We start from the raw sequence: 19,164 nt of genomic DNA on the forward strand, positions 1-19,164 counted from the left end.
GTAGCCCACTAATCTTAATTTAACCTGTCAGCATGAAGCCTTTTTTCAAACCAGCTTGAATATGGGTTACTATAGAAACCAAACAAGCTTCTTTAGAATAATAAGATGTCATTGGGTCTTCATACTTTAATATAAAACTGCTTGTATCGCCTCTAAAATGTCTTCTTAAAATGCATATGTTCGCGTCGAGAAATCTAACCGACTACAAAAACTCTGTAAGTAAAGCTGTAGACCGGGCTAGTTGGTAATTCATAGTGATCAAATGTAGCGCAACAGCAACACGCGGGACGGAAAGAATGTATTCTTTCCGCCCCGTTTGTTTTTGCTGCGCTACATTTGATCTCAATGTAAGGTTGATTTTAAGTGCAATGCACTTCTTAAGCACGTGGAGATGGGCGCGCGCAGCCTGGCCGCTGACATGGCACACACCCACGTGGGGGATTGGCCAGGAATCTCCTCGTCTTCCTTGGCAACGGGGGGAGATGGGCGCGCGCTGCCTGGCCGCTTAGTTTGCGAGTGGGGCCTTTGAAGGTCCGACGATCGATTGGACGCACTTTCAGCGAAGGTTTTGACGCACTTTGGAGGCAGTTTTGATATCAGAAAACCATTGCGCTTTTCCCCGTTTTTTGAAGAACGTATGGTAAATTTTTTGCCATTCATAAAACTTGACCGCGCTAGAGAGGAACACGAGACAGCATACTGAGTCTTCCTATGTCGGCTCACTGTGCGTAGCCGTCGAACTCGGTGCAGTTCTAGGAGCGACCTCGCCCAGCCACGCTGTCTTACGATTGGGGGAAGTGCGTGCACTATCACGGAAACCAGCACACGTGACACGTAGCAGTCTATTCTCCCCTGCCAGAGGTTGTATGTGGTAGTGGAGGGCCACTTGGAGACCCTGAGAACTCAGTAGAGCTTGGCCTTTGGCTAGATATGGGAATCGCCATAGGGAATGCAGAGTCGCGTGTTTTACCTATGGCTTGCGCTGACATTACCTTCTGGAAACAACATTCTGGAAATAACATTACCAGTGGAAACAACGTTTCCACTGGAACAGCACTATAGTGAGGTATGAAGTGTCCCGTTGTACGAATCAATTAAGTTGTATGTGTTTCTTATGAAAGCCGTTAGGCAGTTAACGTGTATTCCTGCTACTTTATACTCGCAGTAAATATGCATTGTTTAGTTCAAATTGGTTTCCCGCGTTGCTGGTAAATGTAAAACACCAATATTGGCCTAGAAACACTATGCTTCGAGTACGTACGTTCCCAATGCTAGATCGACTTATAATGATAATGATTGTTTTCGGGCCGAACAAAAAAATTTGTAATGTCCATTTATTGGCAAAACGTCGTCTGTTACTGGGTAGGTCTCTCCCACGGATAATCAACGGCGTCTATTTAGGGAATATGGACGAGCGTGCAAAAATGTCAGAAATAACCACTGCCTGCATGCAGCGTATTGACTTTGGATTAAAGCAGCCTGTCGGACGACAGGAAATTTTCTTCAAAGTGCGAGAAAACTGGTTACACATCTAGCCCAGTAATTCAGAAAGGGGAGGATGACATTGCAGTTCATGGGGGAAGAGGAGGAAAAACGGGAGTCCCTTGGCCAACATCATCAATGAAATCAGAATTGCTGAAGGGGGCTACTTATGGGTAATTCGGGTTTTAATCATAACAAAGTTTCATTTCCGGCCTCTGTTTTTTCCGAAATGAATTAGTATTTTAAGGTTCTCACGAGTTGCAACAAGCAAGTTAGCCCTGGCCGATCCCCCCGTGTCGGTACGGGCCAAAAACTTTGAGGTCATCATCATCGTCATCGTCATCATCAACAGCCGTAGTAAAACGCCACACGTTCCGGTGCACTCCCATCCCATCCTTTGAAGACTATTAAAATATAAATTTTCGTTGGAATGTTCATTTTGTAGTTCTCGGCAATGCGAAGTGACGTTTACCGAGCTGCGCTGCAGAATTCCAATGCTAAATTTCTATCTGTACAGAACAGGGTTTCACCTATGTGTGCGGTGCGATGTACCTGAAACAATCGAACATTTTTTTCTCGTCTATCACCGCTCCCCGGCCACTAGACAACTGGTTCTGGAAGGACCGTATCGAGCGTTTGGGGTTTACTCTATCTCTCCCACTTACAGTATCTATTGGGCAACAAATTTAGGGTACGCAAAAAGGGATATATATATAATTGCATTCAAGCTTTTCCTTCTGCTTCAGGTATCTTGAATTGCAGGAGGGTCCTCATCACTGGGCAATTGGGGTTTTAATTATAACGAACTTTCACTTTACGGCCTCTGTCTTTCCAGAGATAAACTAACATTTAATGGCCTCATGAATTACAGCAAGGTATTTAGCCCTTGCCAATCCCACCTTATGGGTACGTGCCAAAACCTTTGCAGGTACAACACGACGACGCCAAACGACAAAAGGGCAGTCCAGCTTAGCTGCGAGGCCTATCGAGGCAGGCATCCTCGATCCTCGATAGGCCTTTCTGTGGTCGCCCGGCCTTTCTCACCGCCATCTTCCCGATGACCCTGACCGAGTGCGTGGGCTACGGCCTCACGGGCTTCGGCCCCGCGGTCTCCATGTTCGCACTGACCATCGCGCCGTACCCGAACCGCGTCGTGGTGATGCTGGTGTCAGCCTTCGGTTGGCTCGTGTCGCTGGTGCTCTCGTCGGTGGCCTGGTTCCTGCTGTCTACATTCGGTCTGCCCTTGGCCCTGGGCGTGGCGGTCTCCGTCCTCTTCCAAGAGGTAGCCCGCGTGCTTATCCTCAGAATGCTGCTCAACGTGGACCGGGTGCTCAACCTTTGCGGAGCCGCCGCAGCGGTTCACCACGGGCGTACCATGGCCGCCCTGGCATACTCTTCGGGACTTGGCTTCGGAGTGGCCAGTGGGGCCGTGTCGCTTCTCAACGTGCTAGCAGAGGCCTCCAAACTTGGCGCTCCCCCTGGCCTCCGTGGGGTCACGGATACGTAAGTGCATTAGGGACAGAGTGAGTTGAGAACGAGAGGAGAGCGTTTTAGTGGATAGGAAACGTCCCTGTTGATGTTCAGAACAGTAGATTGATGCTGGCGCACAAGCGCATCAGACTTTACATAAGCGGTTTCTCGAAAATGTGCACCGCAGTACATTTAGGAAGAACTTTAACTGACTGTCGTGCCCAACGACTAGAATGCGTCTGCAGTGCACGTCGATGTGGAGTATCGTGGGGAGCAATTGACGCTTGCAATTGAACAGTGCCGCACAAACGGAACAAGGGCTGAGATATCCCATGTGCCCTGTCCGCTTATGTTGCAACTTGAAATACCAATGTTCGTGAAAGTCGGTGCTCTTTCTTTTTTTATTTACCCGCCCTATTTTTGTATCTAGAAATTGATGCGAAACTGGTCGATTGAGGATATAAAGTATACTGCCCCATTAATTATCGTGCTCCACTAGAAAGCGTGAAAACGTTTTTAACCCAGAGAAAATTGTTTATCGAGCCTGCTTCTAACAGTTCATTGCCCTGACTTACAGCACCAAGTACGTTGGCCGCATTTCATACCAGGAACGTGTAGCGACCAACGATTTCTGGCTTTACAGATAGTTTACAAGGTCTCCACGCTGATCTAGTTTAACTAATGTGATAAATACACGTGTTCCGGAGGGTCCAATCGAATGATTCAATGCAAATTCATCAATTTTAACATACTGGGGGTAACTGCACTAAAGTTAGAAACATCGAGGTTAGTTTTAACCGAAACAATTATCATTTACTTAAATGGTAACAATACTGGTTCGTTGAATGAACGCTATTTTTTATTATTACGGCGATGCACTGTATTATATACCACAGGTCAGTTTCCTATTCCTATTACAAAAATAGTTTCCTGTTACAAAAAATAGTTTCCTATTAATAGTTTCCTATTACAAAAAATACAGTGATTATTGCAAAATAAATGTGAAGCTCGAATGTCTGCGCCATATGTGGCACACTGGCATAGCTATTACGTACTAATTTTGAGATAAACATTTTGCTACTTCGGGACAACCAACATGAGAATAGATTTATAAAGGCTGATAGCGTAAGACCCAACCACATGGCCACTCAGCATGGTGCCTCACATATTTGAAGAAACGTTAAAGGATTCGTGCTTCAGGCCTCGGTCTCTCGGCACTGAAGTTTAATGCTGGTGCCTCACATATTTGAAGAAACGTTAAAGGATTCGTGCTTTAGGCCTCGGTCTCTCGGCACTGAAGTTTAATGCTGGTGCCTCACATATTTGAAGAAACGTTAAAGGATTCGTGCTTTAGGTCTCGGTCTCTCGGCACTGAAGTTTAATGCTAAATTTCCTCACGAGGTTGTCACCGGCGTTACGTCTAAACACGTGTCCGTTCAAATATTGGTTGAGGAAGACCCTTCAAATAGCATTTAAACTACTCGTGCTTTTCACTTTCCCCTTACTCACCCAACCACAGTGTGGCGGACAACTTCTTCCTGGTGTCAGCGCTGACGACATCTGCGCTGGTGGTGCTTCATAGCGTGTGGAGCGTGGTCAGCTTGGAGGCTCTGCGCATGACCGGGTCATTCCCGTTGCTCTGCTTCGCCCCGGTCGGGCACCTGATCGCCTCGTGGACCACGCTGTTCTACTCGGGCGGAGAGCAGAGCCACCCCTTCTACGTGCTCCTGCCGCTGCTTCTTCTTTCCGCCATGGTCGCCTTCTCGCTTCTCAACGGCCGCCTACGGCCGTTGTGGCCGCTTCTCGGCCTCGCCCTGACCGGAGTCAGAAGGCCGAACTTTGAAGCTGTGTTATTCCAGTACCAGCCACAGAGGGATGTGGAGGGAACCGCCACTAGGCGTTTTGCACGCTATAGCTAACGTGGCTGCTGTGGTAAACTACGCTTGGCGATCCACCTTAGAGAGGGCGTAATTTGAAATGCCTAGCATCTCACTGCGAAGAACGTCGCGAAGCAGTATTTGTGGGACCTTTGGACAGGAAGGTGTGTCTGCATGCAACTATGTCTGCTTTTTATGTGTCCTTTTATTCAACTTTAGGTTCTCCTGGAAACATGAGATAAACAAAATTTGTCGGTGAGGAAAATGTGTCTTTGAAGAAAAGTAAGTAATTTAGCGTCAATGCTCGTGCGCGCGGCGGCTGAATTATATATCCCAAGCATTAGCCAATGAATCATTGAACTCTTTATAAGGCGTAGGATTTTCGTTGTTAGTGCTCCATCAACAGATCATCCTTGCGTCGACCAACGTCCTTGAGGCTGCGCTTTTCAAGTCCGAAGCGTAGGGATTGTGATAGTAATTGAGGTCTAGCTCATTGGCTCATTCTTTGAGGTCTAGCTTTGGCTCATTCTTTCTGTGGTATTTATAGTTTATAAAACCTTTCGCATTATTACATTCGTATCATCACTGCTAGCGAATTTTAAATTTGTTCTGGCAATCTTATGACGCGTCGTCTGCAAGTACACGTATTCTATCAAACTATCAATAGCTTTTCAAAATTTGTATGTTAGGAATAGGGTTAAATAAAATTTTAATTTGTATGTTAAGAATAGGGTTAAATAAAATTTTATCGTTACAGCCAAAGTGGCTTCGCCTCCTCGGCTCTTTGGTCATAATTTTTCGGCAGTTCAACTGGTTGAACTGGAGAGCGAGAAACAATTTTTATTTCAAAACACCTCCCCTTTGGTCGCGAAACTTGTTCGGCGCTCTTATTCACCGCTATTTTAAGCAAGTATTTATCAAAGTATCCTGCGTCCTCTGTGATTTATACAGATGCATCTCAGAATGGCGAGAAAGCTGGAATCGGTATTTTTACTGCAAAGCAGTATATGTCTAACCCCTCCAGTTTTAATTCCGGTGAAGCGGATTTACTCGGCGCCTCTCCGGTGCTCCTACTCTCCACCGCCTACCCGCACTTCACAACTGTTATTGTCCTCTCCACCACTTGCGCGTCTTTCACAAGTTTCCCGATCGTCTGATAATTGCGCTAGCACCGTTATCAGCAACTGCACTTTTAGCGCGCATCGGGACGGATGCGTGTCGTTCGCTCGCTCGAATGAATAATCATCGCGATTCAAGGAGCATCGGCAGGCACAGTAGCGCAAATGGACGCAAAAACAACACAAAGCCACTACCCAGAACATGCAGCGTGGTTTACTTAACTTCAAACGCGATTTCGTCGATCGCTATTTCGGCGCCAGTTCGAAGTGTACAATACATTCGGGTTCGATAACGACGTAGTCAAAATCGGAAACGTCAAAGCTTCGGACGGAAAGGAGGCGGCGCTTCGGGTTCTGGTCAACCCATTCCCGCGAAGGACTTCCACCGTTGAATAGTTCATGAGGTACGGAACCTGCAAGCCATGGGACGGCCACGAGTCATTCGTTGCCTGGAGGAACAAGGAACAGAGATCATGTGATGTACAAGACCGCGAACGCCGAAGCGAGAATCATCGTCGCTGCAGAGAATTACAAATTTATCAGGAACGGAAACCTAAGACAAAACGCTGAAGGTTGAACAGACGAGGCGATGCACAACGACGCGACACCGGCAACACCGCGAGATTTTGCCGTTACCACGCCGCCAGGCAGGCAACGCCCTCAAAGGTGCCCATGCAGAATTCAAATGCAATTTTCTCGATTGCGATTTCGGCGTCAGTTGCGAAGTGTGCGATAGACTGTGGTTTGAGAACGATATCCGGCCAGTCGTTAACGGTAAAGTTCGGGCGTAAAGCAGGCCGTGCTCCGGGTGCCGGCCTCAAACTTTCCGCAGTGGGCTTCCTATGTTAACGAGTTCATGGTGTACGGAACGTGCAAGGAGTCCCTATAAAAAGGATGCCATGCCCAAGCACGCGGCCACCATATCCCCGACGCGCCCTTCTCATCTTCCTCTCCTGACCGCGGTCGAGGAGCACCTAATCGCACCCCATTTGCCGTTTACGTGCATGATGCGTCTCTCTCGCGGCCGCGGCCAGTACAGTATCCGATGCCAGATAGTGAACGTTCTCATCGATGTGCAAGAAACCCTGCAGTCCCCCCCTCGCCCCATCTCCGACAACAGCGGGGTGGAGGCTCACATGAAGCGCCGACTCATCCACAAGCTGATTAGAAGTCCGGAGCGGGCAAGTCCGGGTTGCATGGGTTGGAAGTGAAAAGAGGAGGGCGGGGGCGCGCGCACGCAGCTGTAGGTTTCATTCCCTTACTGATACCAGAGTCCCTTATTGAAGGACTCTGCTGATACTGATGACATGTCTGTTGTGCTGGCGGGAAGTTCAAACTAGGACGTCAAACGGCCCAATGCGACCTGTACTATGTCCTCAATGGTCGAGCGGACTGGGTTGGTTACGAGTTACACAAACGTAAGATGCATTAAAACGCGGGAGGGAAGCAGAAAGCTCGATGTTTGTCCCCTAGAATAAAGCTGGTCCTTTGAAGTTGCATTCACCTAAATGGCTTGAAATTATGTCCAATAGCAAATGACAAACAAACATGTTTTGTTTCATGCACTCCGTGGACTGCGTTCAGCTTCGCATGTCATGCTTCTTCACAGAGTGGAAGGGCACTAATTTTTTTTTCCATCTTTGTCTCCCAACTTTGTCGCGCTCTGGGGAAGGGACCTTATTCCAACGCGTAGAAATCTCTGCTGTATGATGTCAAAGAGGAGCTGCGCTTTAAAGGCGGCAATAATGGTATAGATACTGTGCTCTTATTCATCAATTTTCTAACTGATACGTGAGATGGCCAATGTTGTGTTGGAAAGGACGGGTGACCTAGCAGCCAGCTGCTTCCGAACTCCGCTAAATATGCTCTCTCGTATTTTTCTTATTCATATCCTCTTCAACAGCTGCAGCCGCTTGGTAGCGTGTCCTAAAAAACCTGCAGCGGTCGTTTCTGAGAAATAATTCTCGAAAAATGTGAGGTAGATTTACTCTCTGTGTAACTTGGTAGCCGGAGAAGCTGTTCAGGTTACAGGGTCGTTGCAGTGTCGTTTACGAACTTTCTCGCCTTGTTTGTCTCTGTGATTGAATTTGTGCTCTTACTGTTAATGTTCGCTGGAAGACCGCCGATAGCTTCGGGAGAAGATGCTGTAGCGGCACATCTAGGTTAAGCCGTCATATTGGTTAAACTGGGCAGTTAGAACTCCTCCTCAAGTAGCATACTCGCGGAGTGCCGCATGTACTCCAGGTAGCGGACAAAATTCTGCTAAATTTTTCGTCACCACACCGCGACGGTTTGCTTCGTGCTATTCGGCCGCCACACGAAGGCGGCTATAATTTCTGCTCGAGTTTTATCTTCCAACCCCTCTTCATGACCTCTACGTTTTATTGAAGAAATGGCTATGGTGCGACAGCCCGATTAAGCCACATGCGGCCCATGCACAACTTTAATTAGACGTTCTGATTGGCTTTTCTCCGTACCTAAATCGACCTCAAAGGTAATCAACCAACCTTACATGCGAAATATGAAAATATTCCTATAACTAATAAAAGGGGGCCTTTTACAGCATAGCAATATATGTGTCACCCCCCCCCTCCCAGTTTTTCTTCCGGTGTAGCCGACTTACTCGGCGCTGCTTCTATACTCCTCCTCAACACCGCCTACACCTTTTCACTACTGTTATGCCCATCGCCACCACAGATGCCTCTTTCATAAGTTGCTCATACGGCTGATAATGGCGGTAGTGCCTTTACCAGGTGATTGCGAATGATCAACAGAAACGCGAATGGGGGTCAAAACGACGTAGCCGCTGCCGCCAAACGTTTAGACGCCACCGTTGCTGCCAGAAATGCCACCCCGTGTCGCAGTTGCGAATTTCGCCCGGCTGTAGAGCAACGTGCCCGCTTGGAACGCCAGAGTGAGCCCATAATTGTTCTTTAAATTGAAAGGCTTTCCGAACGACATTTTTGCTGGTGTATTTCGCGCCTAAGCACATGTAGGCTAAGCTGGTTGCCAGTTTATGCATGCATGGTTTGGGGGTGGGAGGCGGGGGACTGCACACGCAGCTAGGTTTCATGCCCGTACCAACGATACGCCCTTGTGCTGGTGGGAGATTTAAACATGGAAGTCTGACGGCTCAGTGCAATCTGTCAGTTGTCCTCCGTGGTGGAGCGTTTCGGGTTTGTGTCAGTGTGTTACAGTGTCAGTAAGATGCCTGCGATGCGATTGAAAGAACAAACGGACATGTTTGAACGATGGAATAAAGCTCGAGGCGTTCCAGGTTTTAACTCGCTATGGAATGGACGCGTGTCCTTTGCTCGGAGGAAGATGAGCGGGAATTGAAGGAGGGTCGGCTGCACAGAAGCGCGAATGGGCGTGACAACAAAGAAAAGCCACTGCAGCCGCCGTTGCCGCCGCAAGTTCCAGCTTGCCGAGTAGCTGCAAATCCCTCCAACATACACCGCAACTTACCCGCTTGGATCACCGACGTGAGCCAATAGCGAGTTTTAGCCGACCGTTTTTCACAGCTCCGCTCCGATTGCAAGCGGGAGCGCCATTGCTCATGCGTGGCGTGCTCGGTCGCGAGCGGCCTTGGTTCCGGTTGGTCTGAGCGGGCCTCTGATACCGGAGTGGAGCGTCGAAAGCGGTCAGCTAAAACTCTCTAACATTTCTTGTTTAACTCGAATGGCTTTCAGAGGGACACTTTCGCCAGTGTCTTTCAGTTTAGGCACGCGCACATCACCGATTGCCGGTTAATGTGTGCAATTGTGGAAAGTGGAAAGGGGGTGGCGTGTACGCAAAGCTATATGCTTCAAGTCTTCACTGATGAGTGATGACATGACCATTGTGCTGACGGGAGGTTTAAACTTGGACGTCAACCGGCCCATCTGGCGTCATTCTTGGTCGAGCGCTGTGATGAGGTGTGTTACACAGACAGTAAGATGCCTACGACACGGGATGGAAACAGACACAGACAGCCCTATTTGTGTGCGCTAGAGTAATGCTCGAGTTATTGCACGTTTCCTTCAGCTAATTTGTTTGGAAGTATGCTCATGGCAAATGGCACATAAACATGCTTTGATTGGTATACTCCGTGGACTTGGTCGAGCTTTGCAGGTCGTCTTTCTACACAGAGTGGAAGGGTGCTTAATTTTTTACCCTGAAAAAATCTCGGGAAAAATGAAGAAGGCTCAGTTGATGGTGCTCGAACTCAGGATGTAAGCGTCACAAGCCGAGACGCTACCAGGTAGGCTGCATAGATCACATAGCAAGTGCGTTTTAGGAGTTGATCAAGAAGATTGCAGCAGTGTTCGTAGCTAACAACTAGACGGGGCTAGGTGCAATAGGATTCGCCAGGCCTGCACTGACTTGGAGACGGGGTGTTTCGGCTTCGGTACGAAGTCAGTTTCTCGGAGGTATACCTCAAGGCATGTTTTGGTCATCTATTCGAGGTACATTTTTAAAACGTATGGTTAGCTTTGCACCTGCAGCAAGGTATCAATTCATATGGACATATATGTGAATGTACATGTACGGTATATGTAATACAGTTTCAAGTGATTATGCTGCAATCAATTATCATACCAATAACAATTAAGAAAGCAAGATTAATGTGCCGTAAGGTTTCTCGTAAGCTCTGACTAGGGCTCCGGATTTTCCGATTAATCAGAGCAAATCCGAAAAACATTCGCCGGTGAAATTTCGGACATTTCAGATTTATCCAATAAACACCGATTTGAGAGCCCCCGGCGAAGAACGATGAAAGCTGCCACTTCAAGTTAGCCGAACTTCAAGATAGCCGATATTCATGTAATAATTCTTGAAACTGACGACAGAACTCAGCTCGTGAAAGGTTTTTCATACTTCCAGAGCTATTAATTAGCTAACATTGTTGTACCTCTCTCGTTTTGGAAAGTTCACACTGAGCAGTGGCGAATGCTTTATCGCTGTGCGCTGAGGATTATCGCTCTACATATTTCTAGCGCAAACGTTGAAAGGGCATTTCCTATGATGAGAATCATAAATCGGAAGGAGCGCGCTTCCATCAGCGGCAAAAATCACGTAAAGTATGCAAGCGTGTATCTCAACAAACTTTCAGTTTGTGATAGGAGAAACGTGCATGTTTTGTCTTCCACTATTTGTGCATGTGTACAGTCATGGAGAAATGAAATACGAACAGGATAGTATAAACCAGAACACAAACAGCGCGATTTGTTTCTATGGAAGTGGAACTGACCCATGGGTTTATTACAGTATCAAAGTTGGGAAATTCGGCTTCCAAAATATACCAATAGCCCACCATTTTTTGACCTCCACGAACAGTACTTTTCAATTTTGGTGTGTTCTGGGGTGTATTTTCGTGCTCACGTTCCATTTGTCCATGACTGCACATATATATGTGTGTCTGCCTGCCAAATTTGTTAGACAATAAATGTTTGATCCGAGCGTTCGGAGCCGTTCGTGTTCGGATATCATTTCACCCGTGATCCGGCGCATTTAAAATAGAGCGGAATACAATCCGAATTGCGGAGAATCGGATATTTACAAGGTATGTACTCCGAAAAACACCGACATTTCTCTAAGAAATAAACTCCGAAAAACACCCTCCGAATTTTCCCAGAAATAATCTGCGACAACCAGAAGGCCTAGTTATAAGGTCATTGTCCGAAATCTTTCAAAAGCGCTTTCGTTACACCCAATACCAAGCCTGAAAACGACCCAACCCCGACATGTAATCTGCGACCCACCTCGCTGGTGTCGACATTGTGCAAATTACTTAAACAAATGGCCTTTACACTACTTACCCACCGCTCAAAAGAAGAGGCTTTCTTTTTCCACACTGCTTAGACTGGATTCAGATCCAATCTCGCAGCACACGGGAGCATTCATATCCTCTGGCGGGTACTCAGGCACACACGGCATCATCGGCCACATATCTTGGTGGCTGTGGACCTCGCAAGACCTTCGACAGTGTCTCCCACTAAGCTGTACTAGAAGCCCTTCGTGAAGCTTACCCGGGTAAAAGAACAAGGAAGTTCGTACGAGCCTTCCTGGAAGACATAACATTTGAAATGTGCTCGGCATGTGGGAATTCACAGAATTTCAAGAACAGCTCCGGAGTACATCAGGACACCATACTGTCCTCGATCTTATTTAATATCGCAATGGCCGAGTTAGTATCGCAAGTTAAATTTCAGTATCGCAATTTAATATCGCAATGACCGAGGGCATCGCTGCCATCGCAGGGGTTCCCGTCATGGCCTATGCTTACGACGTGACAATCTCGACGGAGGCTAACGATCACCCTACGACTGATGCCACCGTACAGCGTTTGCAACATGCGTTAGACACATTTACGGCACTCCTGATTCTCGTTGGAATGGAGGTGTCAGTAATGAAAACGAATTACGTAGCTGTGCGTGGCAATGCCACTAACCGCGAACGTATTCATTTAACTAACGCAGGGCATTCGCTCCAGCAAGCTCCTGACGGCTGCGTCGGTGTTCTAGGTGCACCGTTTTATAAAAACGGCGGAGCTCGAGAGTGTTTGAGACAGCTAAAACCATCCTGGCGACGTCCCGATACATCCTACGTCGCATTTCTGGCATTTTAGGCGGTGCCTAGTGCAGACAGTGCTGGTTTTCAGAGCGGTCTACGCATCCATGTGTTATGATCTTACGAAGCAACAACTTCACCAGCTAGACGTCTTGTATCGGGAGGCTCTGAAGGGTATTACCGTCCTTCCCAATCCCACTCACGTGGAAGAGATCTACCGCTATGCTGGCTCGCCCAGGCTTGCGGATACCATATGTGCGCGCATGGCAGGCGGCAACAACCATCGCCATTTCACACTGCAGGGACGCAGCCTACATCTTCATGACGGTGAGCGAAGCCCAGATGAGCCACTTATGAACCCGCACGTTCCCTTTTTCGAGTACGTTCTGATGACTGAGTGCTGACCCGCAAAACTGCTCGTGCTACTACTCATGCGGTGCAACGTACCACACTGGTGCAAGCCACCGTAGCCACCGGCTCCGCCGACACGAGGACATTATGTGTGTACGCGGACGCTTCCTGGCAACCTCGCACGAGTGCTGTGGCACTTGCAGCTGTGGCGGCAGGCAGCAATGAATGAAGCGTTCAAGCCTATATACATCAACGATTCCGTTCCGGACAGCACAAAGCTAGAGCTGCGCGCTATTTAACAAGGCCTACGCCTTGCACGTTGCGTTCTGCAGGAATGCACTCAGCGTACTTACCACCGTGTGTAAATTTTCACGGACTGTGCGGGAGACCTACGTTCCCTTATTGTAATTTCACGTAGGCAATCCGCCGCACACTGCTATAAACGTTCATGCAACTCCCTGCACCAGAACTGCCACACACCGGTTACAGTACAGTGGATCCCTGGCCATGGAGGACATCCCGGTAACGAAAGAGCCCACAGTCTGGCGATCGAGGCATCTTCGTCGTACCGCCGCCAGGCGGGAGCTAGTTTGGGAGCGGAGGCCCCTTCGATATTGACGAGGAGAGCCAGCGTCGCAGACATGCTCGGCGCCTTGACTGTCAATCACCAGCGCCCGAGAATACGGATCCTCTGCCTTCTGGCGACGATGGAGCACAGGTGTTCCTGAACCGGGCCTATTCCGGCTTTGACATAACCGCGACGTCGTGGTAAGGTGGCAAGGACGCCGCCTTAGCTTTGGTACCCCCGGCAACGACTCCTAGCAGGGCAACAACTTATCGCCTAGCTGCAGGTTATTAGGCGGCATCCTCTACGGGAAACTCCCCGTACTGTAGACGACGCATGAATTGCGGCAGGCGCAGCGAGTTCTTCCACTTAACTCTTGGACCCCGTTGTGCTCTGTTACGCATGCCATGGCGCATCTAAACTAGACCTTCCGCACCTCCTGTGGTCTTGGCCGGGCCTTGCCGTACTTCAAACTCAACGCCGGCCGGCGTGGGTTCACTCTTATGAAAAGTGAATTTCGCCCCACTTGGCGCGTCAAGCATATGTTAACAGCCCTTTGGACCATCGTTTGTTCGGCCTCCATACCTGGGCATTATTAACGCCCTCCCTGCCTTTCCTCTTCCCTTTGAGGTGTTTGGCTATCCCTTCTTAATAAAATTAGTTCCTTTTCACCACAGTTTTTATTTCGGTGAAGCCACTTTACCCGGCGTCGCTCCGGCGATTCTCCTCACCAGTGCCGACCTCTCTTTTACAACTGCCCTCCCCTCGCAACCACCGATGCTTATTTTACAACTTGCGTAATCGGCTAACAATCATGGTAGGGCCGTTATCAGATGATTGCGAAGAATCAACAGAGGGGTAAATGGGCGTAAGGATGACGGAAAGCTGAGAATCCCTTTGTGATGAAGAGCAACTTGCCGGCTTGGAACGCCGCCTTGAGCCCGTAATTCTTCTTCAGCTTGAAAAGCTTTGCAAGCGACATTTTTGTTGGTCTAATTCATGTTTTGAGCTTGCAAATGGTGTAAATTACGACTATTTGTTATAACTATCTAGTGTTAGAGCTTGCTTGAGATTGGTTTTCGCAGCGCTTGTATCGATTCAATAGCCCCTAACCTAACCTGAGCAACCAACACACTTCAAACCTATCGCCAGGTGGGTGGGTGTGCTTAGATGGGGGTGGGTTGGGGTGGGGGGTGGGGGGTGGGGGGGAGTTGTTTACATTAACGAGGAAAGTTGCTTATTAAAACGAAAGCTTTAAGTGTTTCTTTGGGAAATTGGCCTCGAATGACTCCGGCGTCGGCGCGAATGATGCTGAAACCCAAGGGAACCAGGGAAAGCCAGACGCGAACCAAATCACGCCAGCCATGTATAAGGAATGATTAATGATTACCAAATTTAATTAAGAATTGATCAGTGCCACTACCAAGCGCGATACTATAGAAACATTGCAGCGCGAAATTACAAGCATTTTCTTTTTAAAGCACAGCGTGCTACAGTTCTCTGGTGTAGAAGAAGGAAAAGAAGAAGAAGCTATGTACGGGACCATGCATCAGCCGTCGGTGAGCGACCAGCATATTAGCAGATCCCGCATACTTAACCTGTGAGGAACCACTTACCAGACCTAGCAGCCTTTTCTACGTTAAGTCTTGAACTTCTCTTAGACTTAAAGTTCTTCTCTTTCACGTATGGACGCTAGGCTGCACAAGCGTAGGGATAGCCCTGCAGCTTTGCACAATTCCCGCCGGTCAGTTTAGACGGCAAGATAATTTTCGGCTGGAAGTTAAAAGGCTGCCTGACTCTGCTTTCCCTATTACGATTCCCAGCTCTAGCGACAGGTCAAGCTCCTCTGAGTTCTCAGTGACTCCAAGTGGCCCTCCAGGATCCAATACAACCCCTGGCTGGGGAGAATAGACGGCTGCGCGTCACGATTGGTGGTTTCGTTGATGGCGCATGTCGTAACGTACGCTGCCAACAATCGCATGACAGCGTGGCTGGACTGGATCCTTCGAAGAATTGTACCCAGTTCGACCGCTACACGCAGTGACTCGACCGAGGAAGAAGTAGTACGCTCTTTCATGTGCTTTTCTAGCGAAGTTATGTTTAATCAAGGGTGCGAAACACTACATGAAACTGACATGCCCCCATGCCTATTTCGAAATGGACAGCTGAGAAGCAAAGCATGGTGCTTCAATTGGTTATAAATATTGGAAATAATTTAGACATTATCAGCCATTATTGTTTGCACCCGATTGTTGATTCTTCTCCTTCAGCAGTTTAAAAAAGTAATTTATTTTGTAAGTTCAATCGTTTGACACTATTTTACTTCCATGGATATAAACCTAAGTTTAACGTGTGTGCGGATTGCAGCGTGCACAGATCATTTCATCCCGAAACTTTGGTATCTTTATTATTTAGGTTTTTGAAGATATTATTCTTACAAGGCAGTCATACTTTGTAATTCAAGACAACAGAGCGCCCCACCGGGCAGAAAAAAACAGGAGACAAACATTTGGCGTCTGCTTGTTTTTTCCGTCCCATTGAAAGGTTGGCTACAGTACTGAAGTTACGCGCCTATTAGACCAAGTTTCAACTTTGCTGATGCTGCCTTAGATACTTCTCTAGGGCCCATTTCTCTAGATACTTCTCTAGATACTTCTCTAGGGCCCATTTAATTGTTTTCCCCGAAAGCCTATAAAATGTACAAGTCGGGTTTTTTATGTGTGTGGGCGATACTAGCCTGTAACTTCCTTCGCAGCTTTACAAGGTAAACGTGAATTCGCCGTTAATCCTTTGTTTAAAGCAATTAGAACCGCTGCATAGTAGTATGCCAGGTTGTGTAACAGTAAACTTTCCACCAGTCGTGTGCACACACGCCGTGGAAGGACGTCGCATCGTCCTCCCATATAAAGGAGTGGGATCATGAGTCTCCCCCTCAAGATGGAAAGTTGGGGGTCACGCTAATCTGCTATTAACTGCTGCGTCACATAACTATATATCTGGCTGCAGTGGTGTACGCGCCTGACCTCCGCGTTCTTCCTGGCCGTGGTGGGCAGCGGAATGGCCGTCTCTGCCTCTAATGATAGGGATCTTGATTAGGCTGATCATTCTCCACATTAATGTTAAGGGGGGATCGTATCACACCGGGATTAGTGAGGAGCACAACTTGGTAATGACGATGATGCGTCGTTTCATATGTGCATACAGATGTATTTTTCTCTTGTTGAAACCAGTCGTGTATAATATTCTAAAAAGAACATACCACCCCTTAGTGGCATAACACTTCGTCTTCTCTACATCTCCGGCCTGATGTGGGTTCCGGACAGGGAAAAACAGATGAGGGAACTACAAATTCCTGCTCTGCCCTCCCCCTTCCAAGAAAGGTACATAATATCAAGAACAGCGAGAAGCCTGTTAATATTCTCAGCCTGTTAGCGTAGCGAAACAACTTTCTTCTACCTTTCCTTGTTGGCGAATACTGTCGGGTAGTTGGTATCTGACAGAGGCGGGCGCTCAAACAAATGTGTGCCACATCACGTTTATTAGTGATACCTTATTTCAAATGAGACGTAGTTTTTTCGAAATGAGCCAAATCCACAAACCGAAACAAAGCCACATAAAACTGCGGCGCTAAGGACACCTCGGAAACTTTCTCCTAAAAAAGGGGTGGAATGAGAATAGGCGAGATGGGAAACGCGTTGCAAACGTGCACGCAGATCGTAGTTCATATAGAAAATGAGCCAGATCCTGCTGTTTCAGGGATCAAAATGAGCCAAATCTATCTGCCTGATAGGAGTTTGCTTTTGCCAAAGCTTGAATGTTCGGACTGTTTTGTGGGTGTTTTCATCAGTGCCTACTTCTTTTGTTTTTGTTTGCTTTTCGGAGCTGGCTTATTACGAATTCAGTCGGTAATTAGGAGATCGGTGAACGATCTGCAGGCGTCGACGACAAAGTGAATAGAAGAAGTGGCCGAAACGAAACTGAGAGATGTGAAACAATCATTTCATCTTGTCTCCTCCGTCTCTGAGGAATAACTTTGCTTACTCCCATATTTATCCGTTCAGCACTTAACGAAATAGCCGCCGCTTACAAGCCCTGGCAAATATCCGTTCACCCTTCTGAGGGTAGGAGCAACTTCGGTAAGGGGAAGAAGATGTGAGCAGGCTTGTTGTGAAGCGTTTTGCAAATTCATGGCAAGGCAATGAAGTGCTTGATTACTTCGTGAGTCCCTTCAGGCTGGCCAAAAAAAAAAATTATCCCACAGAATAATTCGAATAGAGCTGCTAATTGTGCCAAGAGAACGCACCTTCTCGGCATGCCCTTGGTGCCCTGTTGCACATGTTTAATGGCTTTTCCGCCAAAACTCCACCTCACCATTCTTGAAAAACAATTTAAATACCGTTTTCAAAAAGATTTCCGCGCAAACTTGAGTGTTTCAATTCAATATTCGCCAAATCCAACCTTGCCATCCCAAAATTGCTGAAATTCATCGCAAAATCTTTAATTACTTGTGAACATAAACTTCAGTAGCTTACACGTAAAACATATATAACAGATTTGACAGCGCCGCATTCAGGTCCGGTAACAAACTTCTGCTTTTTTCTCAAATTCGCCTTAGGTGTAGATTTGGCCCATTCGAAAAAAAAAAGCGTATCAAATAAGCCTCGCGACTCCCCTTTTATTTCCTCCATCTTTTATCATGTACCTGAGAACCCACAGACGACTCGTGTGCAGTAGGTAAATTTTCATAAAAAGAGGCATTAGAAAAAAAATGTCTATTTTTCAACTGAGGGCTGTTGCGATTTTTAATTTGAGCTTTATCACACTTTCATTTAAGCGTTTTTGGCAGTTGTTAGAGTTTGCAGCTGCTCGGGCTTGCTACAGCGGTGATCTTGAGGCTACCTCCGGATTTTTCACACTATCATTGGAAAGCTTAAGTTTACTTTTCTTGGAAGGAGGCGTGTCTTTTTTTTTTTTTTTGAAGGAGAGATTGACGGCCTGCTGTTGCTCTGTAATCTACCTCGCCCTCCCCCCCCCCCCCCCCCAAAAAAAAAAAAAAATAAAAACTGATATTTATGTCGAACGCCTATAGCTCCTGCAAAATTATCCGTTTTGCTCATTGTTTAAAAATACCTTGTTCCTCGTTTTGCAGATGGCCACTCCTAACCAGCCCACGGGAATTCAGCTGACCGGCCCTCCTTTCGTCTTCAACACCGCGTACATCCAGACCGCCACTGGCGCACTCAACCTCGTGGAAACTGTGAGCGCATCGGCAAAGACCCGATAAAAGCCAACGTGGGCAAAATAATTAACTTACCCACAACACCATTTTTCCGCTCCAGTAAACGTTTATCAACAAGGATAACATTAACAACAACAAATCACCGTGTTCTTTCGAAAGCTCGAAGTAGCTCCTTTCCCATATCATGAATAAACAAGGCGAAGGGCATATGCGCTGTCGCGAAGAATGCATGCTGAGAGATTCCATGCTATACTTCCACCACGGCTAAATCGGCCAGTTAAAAAAAAAAAAGCATTCTACAGTGCCTCGGATATTAAAAAAAATTATGTGCTGCCAAGCTACCGGAGCTAGGTGTTAAATAGGTGGTGATAAGCACTCCTTGCTTAACGGTCACCCCGTCTGATGGTCACCCCGTCTCAAAAGGCAAAATGTAAAAGTGGAAGCTCTCACGTTAACCACGCAGGCGGAAAAACAATGGCACTGCCCGACCACTTTCGCATGCATACATGT

At 47.4% G+C, this 19,164-nt stretch overlaps 1 protein-coding gene across 1 annotated transcript in view; it reads left to right on the forward strand.

Moving 5' to 3' along the window:
- Positions 1-2,539: 2,539 nt before the first annotated feature.
- Positions 2,540-19,164, forward strand: part of LOC144168387 (gamma-secretase subunit Aph-1-like) — a 24,190-nt gene continuing 7,565 nt past the window's right edge. The window contains exons 1-3 of the mRNA XM_077697386.1: positions 2,540-2,985; positions 4,472-4,775; positions 18,565-18,672. Coding sequence (XP_077553512.1) covers positions 2,540-2,985; positions 4,472-4,775; positions 18,565-18,672 — 858 coding nt within the window. The remainder of the gene's footprint in view (positions 2,986-4,471; positions 4,776-18,564; positions 18,673-19,164) is intronic.

Source organism: Haemaphysalis longicornis, unplaced genomic scaffold, assembly GCF_048455015.1.
Source record: "Haemaphysalis longicornis isolate Haplotype H1 unplaced genomic scaffold, Haemaphysalis longicornis Haplotype H1 scaffold_2, whole genome shotgun sequence".
NCBI lineage: Eukaryota > Metazoa > Arthropoda > Arachnida > Ixodida > Ixodidae > Haemaphysalis > Haemaphysalis longicornis.